This window comes from Anas platyrhynchos, chromosome 1 (assembly GCF_047663525.1).
Source record: "Anas platyrhynchos isolate ZD024472 breed Pekin duck chromosome 1, IASCAAS_PekinDuck_T2T, whole genome shotgun sequence".
NCBI classification, from domain to species: Eukaryota; Metazoa; Chordata; class Aves; order Anseriformes; family Anatidae; genus Anas; species Anas platyrhynchos.
This window is the reverse complement of record NC_092587.1, coordinates 15,241,478-15,259,295: the sequence shown is the minus strand read 5'-3', so window position 1 is coordinate 15,259,295 and position 17,818 is coordinate 15,241,478. Positions and strand designations below refer to the sequence as shown.

The 17,818-nt window shown below is 40.3% G+C and overlaps 2 protein-coding genes across 2 annotated transcripts in view; one reads left to right on the top strand and one right to left on the bottom strand.

Moving 5' to 3' along the window:
- The window catches only part of LAMB1 (laminin subunit beta 1), a 40,430-nt gene extending 39,201 nt beyond the window's left edge, over positions 1–1,229 (top strand). The window contains exon 33 of the mRNA XM_038175878.2: positions 886–1,229. Coding sequence (XP_038031806.2) covers positions 886–1,022 — 137 coding nt within the window. The 3' untranslated portion in view covers positions 1,023–1,229. The remainder of the gene's footprint in view (positions 1–885) is intronic.
- Positions 1,230–3,352: 2,123 nt separating this feature from the next.
- On the bottom strand, positions 3,353–16,637 carry DLD (dihydrolipoamide dehydrogenase). Its single transcript, XM_027459013.3, has 14 exons — positions 16,490–16,637; positions 16,162–16,237; positions 15,412–15,491; positions 12,791–12,859; positions 10,736–10,805; positions 10,255–10,355; positions 9,773–9,916; positions 9,510–9,611; positions 8,232–8,422; positions 6,673–6,843; positions 6,096–6,285; positions 5,561–5,698; positions 4,463–4,552; positions 3,353–4,358 (listed from the first exon to the last, which is right to left on the bottom strand). Exons 1-14 carry the CDS (start codon positions 16,529–16,531, stop codon positions 4,293–4,295), a joined length of 1,530 nt encoding a protein of 509 aa, XP_027314814.1. The 5' UTR covers positions 16,532–16,637; the 3' UTR covers positions 3,353–4,292.
- Between the last annotated feature and the right edge of the window lie 1,181 nt (positions 16,638–17,818).

Here is a 17,818-nt window from a genome sequence, read left to right as displayed (position 1 = left end):
TCTGAGCAGGCAAGTCCTTACTTTAAGAATACAAAGCACTAGCATGCTGTTAAACCAAGTATTCATCAGCAACAGGAAAAGAAAAAGGAAATTAATTCTTTGTTGCTGAGGTCTGAATGGCTTTTCTTATTCTTAGGGACACAACATAAGTCTTGAATCAAAGATTTGTATTAAAAAGAAGAGCTAAAACTTACAGTGAGACACAAACTTTTGGTATGGCACCTCTCAGTGCTCAAAGAATCCTTACAGGGTGGAATTAAAATGTAGCTACCATGATTAGGATGAGGACTAACCCATCTGGCAACACTAAAAGCAGCCCACTTCTTGACAGACTACCCACAACACCATCTTCAAACAGCATTCCCCTTCCCCCACCCTGGAATGCCGTTGAAATAAAAGGCAATTAGGACACAGAAGTTGCAGTTTACAGAAGAATTTAACTTTTACAATTGCCACTTAAAGTCGGCTGAATCAGGAGGGGGCAGCCTGCCCGTAACTGCCAGGGAGGAAGCTGAGTTTTCCTCCTGTTTTTGCCAGTCCAGGAACCTGCTCTTCCCCTTAGTCACTCCTGCACAATTAAAATGAATCACTGAATAGTTTTGGCTTGTCATAATCAAGATATTTCAGGTCAACACAAAAATGGCAGTTATTTTCAACTTGAATCAAAGTATACCTTTTCCATTTACAGAAAATTACTTCCACATTGCTTTATGTCCCAATATTAAGGAAACAAGAAGTGCCATTCCAGCCTTTGCTATTTTTTTGTCAGATTTTCTTCCACAAGAAAATAATCCTGAGGTAGTTTACCCCTAACAGCTATGGTTTATATTTTACTGCATTAAAATATACCTCATTACACTGTTTTTCCTCTTCCTTTGCCGACAGACTTGGAAAATACGTATGAAAACAATCAAAAAGTTCTCGAAGACAAAGCCAAGCAGCTGGTGGAGCTGGAAGAGACGGTTCGCTCCCTCTTACAGACAATCAGCCAGAAAGTTGCTGTTTACAGCACTTGCTTATAAATGGGAGCAGAAAATGCTTACGTTCAGGATGGGGCTTTTTTTTTTTTTAAGTAAGTATTACACTAGTGTTTTTTGTTTTTTGGTTTTTTTTGACATTACACTAAGACCTGATAAAGTGAACAGGTTTTATATTGACTTTTAAGTCACAGAACCAAAGACAAGTAACTTTTTGACATTGAAAATAAACAGTACTTTTGTATCACTGTATGTACCTGGTATGACTCACTAAGTTCCTTGTTATTTTCAGTAGCTGAAATGGTAAATCAATTAATCCTTTAGGTTCTGCAAGTCTTGTTTTTAAAATAGCTAGAGATCTAATATTGGTTCCAACTACGCATGATAACTCAGAACAGTTAGTACTGAAAGAAGAAATACCATCTTTGTGGGGTTTGCTAGCATTTATGCCCTTCTACTTACTGCACAAGGAATATTTAACCTCTGTACGATATCCATTTAGGCTTAAAACAAGTTTAAATTAATTGAAATACTTATTGATTTGAGAGGTCAGCACTGAAGGGGTAACTGGTTTATGTTCTGCAAATCACATTTATGTGATAAACCAGCATTGGAGGATCAAGACTCTCTAGAAAAAAAAAGCTACCAAGTTCATAGGGCACTTAATGTGAAGCAGTTAAGGAGTGGTACACAGACTCTTAAAGCAGCACACTGAATCTCCCTAAGAGCAGCTTGTGCTTAACAAAACACAAATAAGACTTTCTTTTTTGAAGTGCAAGAGTGATATCCAGCTCATATAAACTGCACTTTATATGTAGTAAGTTCAAACTTACTACAGCACAGTGTACCTTCAGCCAACCACATAGTAAGTGTAGTAATTGGTCTGCAGTATTAACTAACCTATGTGCAAGTTAGCATCCTCAGCTGCAGCAGGCTTTTACATATCCTGACTGCTAACTCCGACCTGAGAAATGTATTTGGATATGTTCTTTGATCAACAATTTAGCTCACCTTGACTGTCAGCAGAAGCTGGTCGGGGCAACTACAGCAGAATTACAGCGCCACCTATGGAAACTGGAGAGCAGCACATTTAAATAATCATCCAACCTTCACACTTACAGACACTAGAATAAAAAAATCCAGAACAGGAATTGATTACCACAGCAGCATCACACACTATGTCACTGACGGTATATTTAACAGGTGTTAAAAATAAAATCTTCAAACTCTGCAACATTCAGACATATTTCTGCCTCTACAAGCACTTTTGGTATATTTAACTAGAGCAGAAACGATACTGGGAAGTAACAATACCATAACAACCCCAGGCCTTAAATTTTATTTTCGAGTGTCTAGGAGACAAATCTCTGAAGACTGCTACTGAAATTGTACCAAAGTGTTCCAAACTCCAAAAATGTATGAAGAACAAAACAACATACAAGAATTTGTAACTGATGAATCCCAAGGCTGAACCACAGCAAGACTGCCCAAAACTGCCACAATTATTGGGTGAGAGGAGGGAGTGCACAGGAGTATTTCTTAGAGAATAGGGAACTTACAAAAAGTGAGTTAGAACTTAGAAAGTGCCAGATGAACACTTGATAGGATTTACCCACAGGAAGAGGTGATTCTGAGATGCCTAGATCTACGAGGAGAATTGGGTTCTCCCTCCCTCATTTTGTTACCTTACCTTTATTTCAGCAGCTTCCTACTAACACCCACCTGAAAGGAGATTTCACATTAATTCACTTGCTCCTCTAATTCAAGGATACAGTGCATCATCTCTTAGCCTGGTGATGAGCTTAAAAGACCCTAGTTGATTCCTATCTACTTTTCAAACAGAGGTTATAAAAACAAAATGAAGAATAGTATTAAAGGTGCTTAAAGATTAACTGCTACCTTAAGGAAATTGTACATTTCATAGAATGATACAATGGTTTGGGTTGAAAGGGATCTTTAAAGATCACCTAGTCCCTGCAGAAGGTTGGACATCTTCCATTTGGTCTGGTTGCTCAAAGTCCCATTCAACCTGACTTTGAATCTTCTTCGATCTCTCAGCACAGAGAGCAGTTCAATACTTGAATTAGAAGCTCTAAGAAAAATGGCATAACCACCTTGTCTACACACAAAGTCAAGTAGCTTTTGCAGAATTTTTTTGGAAAGCATTTCTCCATTTATCATCCCAACGACGTAATGGAAATGGACGCGTACAATATCAGCACATATTAAGATTTTCTTCAAGGCATAAAAGCATAACAAAAAAAAGGCACCCTGCAAAACAAGTGAGCTACTGGAATTGGGTACATTCCCTGTACACGTTAGGGATACTCCAAAGATGCTGTTTGTGACAAACAAAACCCAATACAACCCTCCAGCCATGTTAAATATTTATTAAGCTCTCTTGCTACAGCAGAGACACAAAGAGAGCACAAAATAGAAAACAAGGAGAGAACAAAGTATGTCTCAACTATGTGCAGAGCTGATGCTGCAGCCCTTGTGTGTGGAAGGTGCAGAAGAATAACCCTCACGTTATCACACTTAACTGTGAGCACTGCTTTGCTATCCAGTTCTAGCATTTTGACATTGAAGAGAATTGGACAATGGAAGCTTTAAAAACAAGATTAAGTAGCAGAACGATTAAATTTTTCTTTGTTTTTTTCATTTCCCTACCAGCACTTGATTTTTCCCGATGAGTTTTCAATATGAAAACATGATGTGTGGATAATCACACACACAGAGATTTTCTCTTAAAAAAGTTAATATAGTTTTAATTGATCTATACAAGCCCCTCTTCTCCCAGCACCCTAACATTACTAGATCAAACCAAATTTTGGTATTTGTATGCAAGAAGAAGTAGGTTAAATACTTAGTTAATCCTTTCAGAAGGACATATGTTTTTGTGCGGAAGTGACAGTGGCATTTTAAGTGCCAGCGGCATTCTAAGTGCCAGCATTCAACTGTTTTAGTCTATCACTACTTCAAATAAGAACACACCAGGTATGCTGGACACTTGTTCAGACTTTTGACCAACACACTTTATAATCCCATGCAGCAGCGAAATGCTTGGTTTTGAAGAAAAAAAGTTCTGTCAGGCTGTTTTCCTGCAACATTCAGAATGTAAATAAACATGTAAGTATTTAATTTACAGAGACTGGATAATTCCACTTGTTCCAAACTCTACTTGTTTAAATATGATGGCTAAAATGAAGAGATTCACTTAATTCAGTCCTAACATCCTCAAACTCAGCCTTCCACAAGGACCACAGTCCACTTCCAGACATGTGCTATGCATGTACAGAGAACTGGTCTTTCATTTTAGAAGTTGATAGCTTTGCCAAAAGATGCTGCTAGGTTTGCTTCCCTGAAGGCTTCTGACACCGTCTGCAGAGAACAGGCAGAAAAGGTACAAATAATTAATATTTAAATGTAGTTATAGCAAGTCTGTGCAACTGTGGTGTACAACAGTTTGTTTAGAAAAGACTTACTGGATGGGCATGGCAAACTCTGGCTACGTCTTCACACGATGCTCCATACTCCATAGCAAGAGCAGCTTCATTAACCATTTCGCCAGCACCCTGTAATTTAATGTTCTTTGTAGTTAAAAAGATCTTCATGCAGTTGTGTAGACTCTTTAAATTACTGACTAGAAGTATCCAGCTTGTAAATTCTATCTTGCTAAAAAATAAACAAACACTGCCATAATATGACTAGCACTTCAGCTGTGTCCTAATGCCACTTTTAATTGTAGATTTGCAGATTTTTAATTATAGATTTACACTCAAATAGTGTAAATCTAAACATAATGCTAAATCAGAGTACTTGCTCTTGTTACTGAGGGTTGTGTGAAATCTGGGCTTTTTCCCACAAAATACTGGTCAGATACTACCCACATTCTGATCAAAGGTACTGTATATTATCACTACTAAAAACACAAAACTTCTTTATGAAAGCTGTATACAAAGATCTATGGAAATGTTTCTGCATACATCTTTAGGGGAAAGAATAAAAGAAGAATATTTACACCTTTACAGCTAAGAAAACCAAACCAAGCCAAAGAGTGAGGTTAGGGTCTAAGATGCAACTTCTGACGTGGTAATGGAGAAAAAGATATTTTTCCAAAAAAAAATTGATTTCAAATTCTGAAAAAAATATTTTTTTTTAATCAAGTTCCATCAGTTCCATCACTGACCCCAGACTTAGTGAATGCCAAATAAGGTTACCCAAGCTGAAGCTGGAATATCAGAGGAGGAAAAAAAGCAATGAAAACCAGTCCATTCAGCTCCCCAATTTCTAGAACTTAAGTCAATTTCTACTGTTCTCTCAATTATTTAGTAACGTTCATAAAAAAAAAAGAATAACTGAATAACCCTAGCAATTCTAGGGAATCAATAAAAAAAAGCTGGGTCTGACACCAAAGTAACAGAAAAGCTCTGGGGATGAGGGCAGGAGGGCATGGCTGCAGAAGAAAACAACAAATTGAAGCAATTTGGGGAAATTCAAATCTTCCTTTTTTGCAAGAACTGTGTAACACAACAAAAAACCCTTAAGACTACCAAGACAACAGCATAATTTATAATACTTACTGCGCCTAAAATGTGAGCACCCAACATCCTGTCTGTTGATTTTTGACTAAGTATCTTCACCATGCCATCTGTGTCAGCATTTGTCTTTGCTCTACTGTTAGCAGCAAATGGAAATTTCCCAATTTTGTATTCTACCCCCTACAAAACAGATACGTGTTACTGACAGAGTTAATGACCTGAAAACTCAACAGGAATGATGTAACCATACAGATAAATCTAAAAATAGAACTAATACAAAAATAGAAGACAGATAAGACAAACAGATCAATGCATGAAGATAACAGGTATAAAACTGTGTTAGAGAAGAAAAATTAGCAGCGAATCAGTATTAATTTCACACAACAAGTTATTAAAGACGACCGTAGTCCTTGTGAGGGTGGCATGCAGGAAGGAATCAATCATACACCCTACAAAATAAATTCAGATAGAGAAATTCACCTGCACAAAGTAGCTAGATAAACTAATAGCCACTACTAGATTATTAAAATACATCCAAGATGGAAAAAGATTTGTCTGAGAAGAAAACAAGCTGTACCTCTTCTTTCAGTTGTTCTTCGGATTTGCCAACCCAGGCCACTTCAGGGTGAGTGTATATCACAGAGGGTACGCAGTTATAGTCAATGTGAACTGCTCCCCCAGCCATCCCTTCAACACAGAGAATGCCTTCATCCTCAGCTTTGTGGGCCAGCATCGGTCCAGCAACTACATCACCAATAGCATAGATGCTATCAGACCAATGAAACAAAATAAGATACTGTTTAAGAAGTCCTAATACACCTAGGCTACTTTATATAACAGTTATTTTAAAACATACTCCCATCAAATCAGATTCAAACATTAATTTTCAGAAGAAGTTGAGAGACTATAGAAGAAAGGCTTCCACCAAATGACCACACTTCAAGAATTAGTACCAACACATAGTGACTTTTAAATTACAAAAGTTTTAAGAGTTGACTACAAATCTTCAACTGCAGAAATAGACAGAAATTTTAGGTTTTCCTTTCAATAAAAAAAGCTATATTCAGCAATTAAAGAGTGTTTTAATAGGTTAAACTTTTAAAAATAAGAGTTGCATTTCAAATAAAGTAAAAAATGTTAAAAATATTACTTACTTTGGAATTTTGGTTTGGAATCTGTTATTGACTGGGATTCTCCCCTTCTTATCAAGTTCAATTCCAATTTCTTCGAGACCTAGATTTTTTGTGAAAGGACGCCTACCGATACAGACTAGGAGCACATCACAAGTTATTACTTCTGCCTTGCCACCAGCTGCCGCTTCAACGCTATGGGAAAACAAACAGCAAAAATGCAAAGCTGTAAACTTGCAGCACTGTATTTCACTGACTAGTAATTAACATGATCCAGATGGTGACCTACTGGCTCAATCTGGAATCCAAAAACACCTGCCTTCAGTCCACCCTTCACTTCTTCCTTACAAGAGTTGACGAGTAGGAGAGAGAACAAGGGCCAGTCATTCTTACCCCATTTGTTAACAACTCCTAGATACAGAAATTCAGGCTACGTATCCATGAACAAATAGCATGGCCTGCTAAAAGCAAATCTGTACAGGAAAGCAATTGGTGCCGAGTACTCAACATCCAAACTGTTTCTATTTCAGGGTGAGGTAGGGCCATGTATTCCAGGAAAGCTTTCTTCTGGCCCAAAACTGCAGATCTGTCTTGCATAAAGTACATCCCTCAAGTTCATCTTCATGTTTAGTTGCATCCAGAACAAGTTCAATTTATGTGCTCAGAGTGCAATAAAGAACCAAAGCATGGCCAGTGAGGATAATTAGGAAGCGTGTCTGAAAAGCACACTCCCTTGAGTATGAAACACTAAATAAATACAGAAAGAGACTACATCAGAGATCCAGCCAGCATCAGCATGGGACATAGAGGCCCAAAGCTAGCACCTCTACAATGGTGAAGCACAGACTGTCCTGAGGCATGGAGATAGAGCAAAAAATTCATCATATTAAGATTCCATTTAAGCTTAAGTTTGTTAAATAATATTAAATTGTAGTTTTAAGAAAATGCTTATGTAACCAGTCTGTAGAGAATGTGTAGACAAGAAAAGGAACAGAAGTAGAGTAAGGGTAAGGACATTTACAAAGAAAATTTGCTTTATATTTTTCTGTATCAGAATCTTCAACAGGCTCAAGTCTGGCTATTTAAAACATTCCAGAACAATTTCATTTATTTCTAATGAGAAACAATCAAATCTCTATTATGCTTACTTTGAGACACAGGGAGGAAAGGACAAAAGATCCTTTCCAGTAAGCATCCAAGAATTAATGGCTTAAAAATGATCCTAACCATTTATGTTAATTATACCAGAAGCAGAGAACTTCCATGAAAAGCACAATTTAGGATGTTTTTTTTTTCTTTCTTCTTTTTAAATCATCTCACTAAAACAAACAAAAAACCTGTTTTTTTTTACACTAATGCACCAACTCAAGTCAATGGAACCTTTCCTATACAAACAATTTAGAATTCAGTAAAGCCAAAATTATGAACATCAAGTTACAATACAAGATGAAAATTAAGTTCCACTGAAGAATTAAGTTTCATTTCTTCCTGTTTGAAGAATAAGGCTGTATTTTCAAACTGATCTGAAGGACTGGGTGGAGCAATGTAACTTGTATTCCTTTAGTTTTATGATAAATACTTACGCTACATCAATTTTTCCATCTGGTTTCTTGGTAGCACCGGTAACTTTGGTGTTTAGCTTAAACTTAAGTCCCTGTTTCTGCAGAATGCGTTGGAAATTCTTAGAGATCTCCATGTCAATTCCCATTCCACCAACATGGCCCATGAACTCCACAGCTGTCACGTCTGCACCAAGGCGCTGCCAAACTGACCCCTGCAGTCACAACAATATACGTAAGGGAAGAGAAGGTTTTGAAAGGAAAATTTCCTGTTTCTTTACTGCAGTATTTACCACAAACAGTAAACTCTGTGAAAGGGGGTCAAAACATTACAGCAAACTGATCAGTTTTTATAAACATAGTGTAGGATAATGCATCTGTCCTCCCCAACACAAGCCTTTCAGAAAGTATGGATTTATCACTGCTTGCACATCTAAAACTATTGTGATACGACCCATGGAATTAAGCTTTTAAATAAACAGTTAAAATAATTAGGTGTATTTTAGGTTATAGGAATAGAAAAATTAAAACTCAAATAAATGGCATGCAGCTCAGAAAACCCAACAGAAGTTGTGGTGTCCTAATACCACCAAACTACATCAAAACAGTAAGACATGTAAGTTTTATGCAATAGAAATACATGCAGAAGTAGTGGTAGCTTATATTTTAACTATAACCATTATCATCAGCTTCACAAAACTCATATAAACTTTATTTACCCCATATCCATCCAAACAGATTACACTTTGCTTACTTTTTCCTTGCTTAATGGTCAGCAAGCTAAATCAACCACTAAGAAGACATGCAAATGCTCAAGCATTTGCAGGACCAGCAAATAAACATACTTATTAAACTATGTAGGTGTGAGGCAAAAGGACTACAAAGCCTTCACTCCTTTGGTTTTTAGATATAATACATGTAATTGTATCACGTAAGAGTTTTGGGATTAGTTGCTACAAGCAGGAATTTAGGATGGTTTAAAATGAACTTTCCTTAAAAGAGAAAGTTCCCCAATCTAGACACAGAGCAAGTACAAACCTCAGTGAAAGTTAAACAACCCAAAAAACTGTATGTGAGGCATGTATATTCCTCTCTCATTTCTCCTCTTAGCTAACCAGATTCAGGAAGGCTGATTCAACACACCCTTACCCAGTTTTTCAGGTAGGAAAGGGATCTAGCAGGCCATAGATTCTGAGATTTCACTAGAACTCACACAACATCTGTTAAATCACAGCAATACTATTAAGTACAATGAAAAAGTAACATCCTGTTCCTTTATAAATTCAGGACCAATTCTCTCACCAGTTCCACGCCGATGACTCCTGCACCAATGACAACCATCTTTTCAGGGACTTTTTTTAGTGACAGTGCGCCAGTGGATGACACGATATTATCTTCATCAATCTAACAACAGGCAAAGAAATCCACAAAGAGAGGTTTACAATATGTACAGCTCACAGAAAGCAAAGGCCATTATTATACAATAATATACGAAGTTATTATACAGTAAATGATGTGGATATTACCCACTGAAAGACAGTAGCACCAAGATTTCAGATACGTACAGTAATTCCAGGGAAGGGAGCAACTTCTGAGCCTGTGGCTATAAGAATGTTCTTTGTGTTGATAACTTGTGTGCTGCCATCGTCTTTGGTTGCAGTGACTTGGTTTTTGCCAGTTATTTTTCCAAACCCAGATACATGTGTAACCTTTGATAATCAGAACACAGTAAATTAAGATTTAAATTACTTATGTAAGTTATTCTACACTTAATTTGAATTTCACTGCTTTAGAGAAGCCACAAACACTAACCTTTGCATCACCATCTGGTACAAGTACCACAGTAAGTTACTAGTATTCTTTTAATTAGATTTAAGAATGAAAGAGCTGTTCATTTAAAATACCCTAAAAGTGAAGCATTCAGAATCTGTCCTTGCCGAGTCAGTCACTCAAATTTATTTGTGTCAAGAACATGAGAATGCAAAAAGTAACAAATTTAGATCAGAAAAAAAATACAGATACATTGCAGTATATAATCCAAACTAACCTTGTTTTGTTTAAATAAATGAGCAATTCCACCTGTTAAGGCCTTTACTGCTCCACTCTTCTGTTCCATCATCTTCTCTAGATTCAAGCGGATTCCTGTAACTAAGGTTAAAAAACTTCAATTAGGCATCCCAGTTTATTTATTTACAGGAGCTAACCTACACAATTAACAGGTTTGATACAGTAAGATGCACTGAAGGCCTCAACTAAACAATAAAGGTTACATTCAACAACTGGTATGTTAAATAGCAGTATTACTCTTTTCAAGTATAACTTCTCTACTCGGGACTCAAGGAATAGATGAACAGAATTTTATGTCCCTAAACCTCCAGTTGACAGAGAAAGGGTATTGTTTGCAGGTCAGTTAGGTTTCCTGAATAACTTTCCTACAATTATAACAATATGATTTGAACTGTTATACTTGTTTGTTGATGGAAACCATTTGTTGTACCAGGCACTGACAAGTTGCTCTGCATACTCACTTTCAATTCCTCTATTAGCAAAATCTTTTCCATGGGCCAAATGATACAGATGGGAGTTGTTCAGCAAGGCCTAAAGTATACACACAAAAACATGAATTGGGACATACACTTGCAATTGAATTCATTATTTATTACATAGCTAGTATAGTAGAAAAACAGGCTTTATTTGCAGAACATTCTCTAAGAAGTCTGATGTTGGTATTTTAAAAGGTGCATTTCAAAATCACAGCTGCACAGCTAGTTGTAGTTGATGGCTTAGAGCTAGTTCAGCTCACTGGACACTCACAGTTCAGAAAGAAGTTAGAATAGCTCCTTTCTAAGTATGTTTTTAAATGAACAGCTTGAAATGCAGAACCTCCAGAACGGTATTTTGATTAGAAGCAACAATACTATTAGGGAGGGATCTCAGAAAGAAAAATTATGTCTTTTACAATAACCATCACAAGCACAGAACTATCAGTATATGCACAAGAAATAAAAACTGTGCACTCTGCACAGACTGAACCCTAAAGAAGGTACAATATATTCAAAGAATATACTGAGACACTAGCCTTATATACACAGACTTGAGTAGAACTAATACTGTTGGACCAAGATCATTTCATTTTTCTGAATAACTCATAGTAGCTCTCAGTGTTTAAAATTCGTCCCTTTTACCTAACTGCTACAACCCTGAACCTGTAACTACCAAAACATTAACTGGAGACACAGCCACTACATAAGACTTCAGCAATTACAAAGGAAAAAAAATCCATGACCACTATATTATTTTGAGTGGCTTTTTGGAAACGAGTATCTGAAATTTTTACTGTTTCAGTGCACGCAGCCTACATATCTACTTCTTAAGAAGTTTATTGCCACCTGAAAATATTCTGGATAGCATCCAGGTTTAACCATGGGTTCAGAACCATTTTTGTAAGAACCTTGAGGATAAAAATAATAATCAAGGACTCAAGAAGAAAAGTCAATTAAATATATCCTAGCAAAGTTCCAAGCATGCATAGTAATGATGGGTTGATCTACATCTAGTTTTTGAGTTTTTCCTCAATATATATTTTGAACGTCATTAGAAGTATTTCTCAAATATCTAGGCAAAACAATGTATCATTTAAGAACCTTTGCATTTATACTGTATTTCCTCCTACAATGCTAATGGAACCTCTCTGAGCAAACTGATTAAAAACAGCAATATTGTTAGGAGGGATCTTTGTAAGAAAATTCTATCTTTTACTATGGTCATCACAAGCCTGACTGTCAGTATCTTCCCTCACCTGCCGGATGCCAGTGAAGATGACTCCTTTCATCTAGCAGTAGCACTGCTCTTACAAGGCTCTAGTTTTGAGGTTACTTAAAACAGGATTGACACCATCAAATATTAACTACTTCTGAATTTCTTCTTTCTCCTTCCTTAGGAGCACATTGTGAGTTCTCCCTTTTCTCTCCCCACCAGCACTAGTCCACAAAAGCACTACCAGACCCACTCTCCAGGTTATTTTTTTGGGCCAGCGAGAATACTCTTTGAGCTTAGATTAATATTTCAAGAACTAATCAATGAGGCTCTTCCTTCAGTCATTGGAAAGAGACAGTTATCTTCAGAGCATGGTGCGTCCAATCAAAACCAGACAAAGTTAATCATTTTTCAGGGGTGCTTCTATCCCTGTAATTTCTAGTGACTGAACAGGGAACAGCTTGGCATCCTTTTAACATAAGTATATCACCTTGAACAAAAAACACAGGTTTATTTGAAAAAAAATTGGAAGGATCTGGAATTTCACATGGCATACTGCAAGCTCACCAGAGTGAGAAGATATATCTGTATGCACCCCCTGTTTTCATCCCTCTTCCTCTCTTTGATTTGGGAAACCCCATAAAACAGTTTGTAAACAAAAGATTTCTACTTATATTTATGAAGCTCCTCAGTTCATTTGGATTGTAAATTCAATTTCTAAACAAAGCGTGTCAATCTTGGAAAAAGACTAAGTAATGCTTTCTGAAGTGATACATGTAGGTACTGTTCTTTTTTTAATGAAGTTATGACAAACTCTGTACACTCACCTTGGAGGGAATACATCCAACATTCAGACAGGTTCCACCCAACGTTTCATTTTTTTCTACACAGACAGTCTGAGGGGAAAAAAAGGAGGGAGAGGTGAAGAACATTGTAAACCTTTTTGTAGAGACAAAAATAACTGGCATCACCTCCTTTGTAACGGGCATACATGCTCAAAATACGAGCTCCTTGGATTACATTCTAAGAATTCATATCTGCTGAGAAGTGCAGGTGAAACCCTTTCATCATTCCTCTAAGTTGCTGCTTTTGAGCTCAAGTAGATGCTAACATGAAGAACAGGACTCGTTCTATCAAATGACACACACTGAGACATGCTGATCCCCTGTTCACCCTGCCTCCTGTTTTAAGCACATGAGGGCATGTGAAATGAAGCACGGGTTTTAAGAGCCACACTATGGACCAAACAGCACAGGCTGCTCCTTCATTGACCTGACAACGTTCTGCCTCGTCCACTTTAAATGAACTCCACTGATCAGACCAAGTGAAATTGTTCAGAAGCCAATGCCCAGAGAACATTGTTGGTAACTGTGGTGGTTCTACTCAGGTGGGCAGCCAGGTTCCACCACAACCCCCCTCTCATTCCCCTTCTTCAAAGGGAAAGGGGGAGAAAATACAATGGAAAGGGCTCAAGGGTTGAGATAAGGCTAGGGAGTTCACTCAAAAGTTATCATCACAGGGAAAACACTCAGCCTAAAAGTGATTAATGTAATTTATTACCTATTACGAACAAGCTAGAACAGCGAGAAACTAAAGAAACAAACTAAAAACACCTTCCGCCCATCCAGCCTCTTCCACCTCTCCCCCCAAGAAGCGCAGGGGGAATGCGGACTGTGGTCAGTCCCTAACTCTTCATCTCCGCCGCTCTCTCTGTCCCTGCTCCACCTGGGGTCTCTACTGTCTTTCCCAAACTTATCCTGCATGGGCTGCCCACAGGCAGCAGCTCTTCAAGAACTGTTCCCACACGGCTCTGTCGCACGGGGTCCATCCCCCAGGAGCAAACTGCTCCAGCACAGGTCCCCCACAGGCAGCAGCTCCCCCCAGACCCCTGCTCCTGCGTGGGCTCCTCTCCAGGGGCTGCAGCTCCGGCCTGGGGCCTGCTCCTGCGGGGGCTCTCCATGGGCCGCAGCCTCCTCCAGGCCACATCCACCTGCTCCACCGGGGGCTCCTCCACCCATGGGGGGGCTGCCCCGTGGAGATCTGCTCCATGTGGGACCCATGGGCTGCAGGGGGACAGCCTGCTCCACCAGGGGCCTCTCAACAGGCCGCAGGCAATTAAAACCTGTAGCACCGAGTACCTTTTTTTTACACGTGCAAATAGCTCAGTGACAACATATATATAAAGGCAGGAATATTTATTAAACAGGACAAAAAAGGTTTTGCAAACAAGGATAGACATTTCAATTAGCTGCACTAGGGTCACAGGCAGATACAAAACTTCTTAATGAAACCTCAAATATTTATATTTTTGGTACTGTTACACATTAGAAGGCTGAAATATACCCAAAAAGACATCACTGAAAGCCAGTTGTTGGCGTAATGACCAAAGAAAAACAATATTTAGGAATTAAAAAAGTTGAAGAAGGCACCACCTTTGGAGACCATCTAGTCAAACTCCCTTCTCCAAACACAGTTAACATCAAAGGTGTATCAAGTGGCTCAGGGCCTTTTACAGTTAGGTCCTGAAAACCTCCAGGGATGAAGACTACACATAACCTGGGCCCCTGTCCCAGTGTTTGACTGAACTCCACTCATAAACGGCAGCTCCTGTCCTTCCCAGGGGGTCTGTCCAACTTGTTCTGTCATGAAGTCCAGCTGTCGAAGCACTGGGACATACCAGCCAGCAGGAGCAAGCACAAGTCTGCCAGCACTGCCTTCCTTCTCAGATTTCAAAGTACCTGAGAATAATGCCATGCCAGGAGAGCAAATCGGGCTCAGATTAAGGAGTAAAGGTAAACAACCACCTCGCTGAAGTCACACTCGTTTATGAATGAAAATGAAACTTACGGAAATACCCGTTTTCACCTCTAAAATTCTCAGATGGCAATGGAATTCATCCACTCACATTCAAAAAGCCTATCAGCTGAATACTGTTTTTCTTTTCCCCACAGAATCACAGAACGGTTGAGGTGGGAAGGGACCTCTGGAGGTCATCTGGTCCAACCTCCCTGCTCAGTTTGCTCACAACCATTTGAATCCCCTCTGTCTCCTCTTCAGGATTTCAGAGTAGTTTTTAAGTGGCATTTTTGTCACTGTCTCAATTTCTTTTTCTTTGTTGGGAGAGTTTCCTTCCCAGCATTCTTCTCCTACCTTTTCCCTCAGAAGAGAATGTAAGCCCATCTCAACTCTCTCTTCCAGCCAGAAGCAAGCTGACCTGAGCAGCATTGTCAGTGGCCTCCCAACAGTCTAGGCAGTAATATCTTCCTCATTTCAACTCATGCCTTCACCTCAACTTCCATATAATATAGGTAAGCAAGGTAAAGTTTGTTTATGTCAACAGCATCTGGTGGCCCAAGATGGGACATAAGAATTTCAGGTTCCCCAGTTTCACACAGACACCTTCCTCTGGATGACCATTCTGCTCAGCAACCAAAAGGTCTGGTCTTACCTTAAATCCCAGCTGAGCTGCTTTGATTGCAGCAACATACCCTCCAGGGCCAGAACCGATAACCGTGACATCGGCATCCACTGGAAGAGGAAACAGCTCCGTTATTTTTGCTTAGCATCTGCTGCAGGAGCACCAACTTATCTCTGAAGTAGTTCATATTTGACAGTATTGAAACACTGAAAAGTCACTATTAAAAATTATGCCATTGAATATATTGGGTAAATTATATTTTGCATCTGAGAACAGATATCCAGACAAAAGGAAAAGCTGTGTGGATGCATTCATTCTGCAATAAAAACAACCTCCCTTGAACTTGGCAGGGAAAATAACGTAAAATGGAACTAAATAACTAGATTTTGTCTGGCGCGTCCCTGCTGCTATAAAACTTTTAGGAACTTAACCCAAGACGTCTAAACGGCTTATTTTTTCAACACTACTTCTACTGACGTTTAGCACAAAGGATAAATGCAAATTAGTAGTTTATAATGCAGAAAATGTTGCTAGAAGATATCTGTGTAGGCACTATTGATTATGAATATTGCAGAAACCATGAACTTTGTACTGAAGTCGTTAAAACCACAGCCTCCTCTATTAATTGGTGTCACTGTTCTGATGATACGAAGTTCAAGCTCTGTGTATGCTTCTGGTTTGACAGCAAATGTGACAAATAAGCACTTTTTAACTAAAACCCTGACACAGACTCCACCACCGCCACCGTGGAGCCCGCCCTGCCTCTCCCCCGGGGGTTACCTTGCTCGGCATAGCTCCTCCTCGGCACCGCGCAAACCCCCTGCAGCCCGCGATGAACCCGCTCAAAATGGCTCCTCTGCGAGAAAAATCACACCGGAATTTTTGGAAACCGAGGCGCGGGGGGGGGGAGGGGGGCACAGCCCGGGGCAGCCCCGTTACCCGCACCCACGGCAGCCGGCGGCGCAGCCCCTCCTCCCTCCCGCCCTCCCTCGCCGTGTCCGGGGGGGGCGGGGGAAGCCCCGGCGGCCGGGATCGCCTCGTCCCGGCTCAGCCCAGCCCAGCCCAGCCCAGCCCAGCCCGTCCCGTCCCGGTCCCGTCCCGGCCGTACCCGAGCGAGCGCGCAGCCGAGGCGCCCCCAGCGCTGCATCATGGCCGCCGCCGCCGCCACCCTCCAAGGACTCCGCGGACTCGCGCAGGCGCGCTGAGAGCGGGAGCCACCGCAGCGCCCCCTGCTGGAGGACTTCGGGGGGAGGGGCGTGGTCATCTGGAGGGAGGGGGCGGGGTTATGCAAATGAGGTTTTAAAGAGGCAGGACTCGTGCCACGGGTCCAGCAGCCAAGTGCGCCCAGAAATAACATTTGGGAACGTATTGACGCAGTCTCATTGCTTCATTTTTCGGAATAAACCCCTTCTTTTCTTCTACGTGACAGCCAAATGGGCATATAGTCAGATTTTAAAATAAAAATATGAAAGTGAAGGTATTTCATTTTGCAAATAATTTCACGTGAATTGAATTAGAATATCGATTTTGCCTTTTCCTTTTCCTTTTCTTTATCCCTTTCTTTATCCTTTCTTTATATTTTCCCTTTTCATTTTCCCCTTTCCCTTTTCCCTTTTCCTTTTTCCTTTTTCCTTTCCCTTTCCCTTCAACAGAGTTTAATTTCATTGCATCGCTATTCTTCCCACCTATTTCTTCTCTAGAAATCAGGCCACACACCCTGCTGACCCATTACCTGCCCATCAGCACACCCATATGTACAAACATAAGGACATGGAGGCCCTGGAGCGTGTCCAGAGCAGGGCTACGAAGCTGGTGAAGGGCCTGGAGCACAAGTCCTGTGAGGAGCGGCTGAGGGCACTGGGGGTGTTTGGTCTGGAGCAGAGGAGGCTCAGGGCAGACCTTATTGCTCTCTGCAGCTACCTGAAGGGAAGCTGTGGGGAGCTGGGGGTCGGCCTCTTCTCACAGGGAACTGGTGACAGGACCAGAGGGAATGGCCTCAAGTTGTGCCAGGGGAGGTTCAGGCTGGCAATGAGGAGCCATTTCTGCTCAGAAAGAGCAGTCAGGCACTGGGACGGGTTGCCCAGGGAGGTGGTGGAGTCACCGTCCCTGGGGGTGTTCAAGGAGAGGTTGGACGTGGTGCTTGGGGACATGGGTTAGTGGTGGCACTGGTGGCAGGGGGTGGTTGGGCCAGGTGATCTGGGAGGGGTTTTGCAACCTCAGTGATTCTCTGATTCCGTGAGATCACTCCTTGCCTGGAGGAGAACAGCAGCAGGGCACTATTTTCCTTCTCTATTGAATTCCAGCTAGTTTAGAACACGTGCTATATTCTTTTTCATTTATACTTAAATCATATAAAAAGTGGCTTTAGAGAAGTAATAGGCAACACAGTCCATAACATTGCCCATCTTGCCCCAAAGCGAAAGCATTTTCTGAGAAA

Excerpts from the sequence above, each read along its gene's own strand:
- DLD (XM_027459013.3), bottom strand. The coding sequence starts at position 16,531 with ATGATGCAGCGCTGGGGGCGCCTCGGCTGCGCGCTCGCTCGG. Across the intron at positions 10,806-12,790 it reads TTGGATGTATTCCCTCCAAG|GCCTTGCTGAACAACTCCCA; the intron begins GTGAGTGTACAG and ends TGTATACTTTAG. Across the intron at positions 5,699-6,095 it reads AAGAACAACTGAAAGAAGAG|GGGGTAGAATACAAAATTGG; the intron begins GTACAGCTTGTT and ends TCTGTTTTGTAG.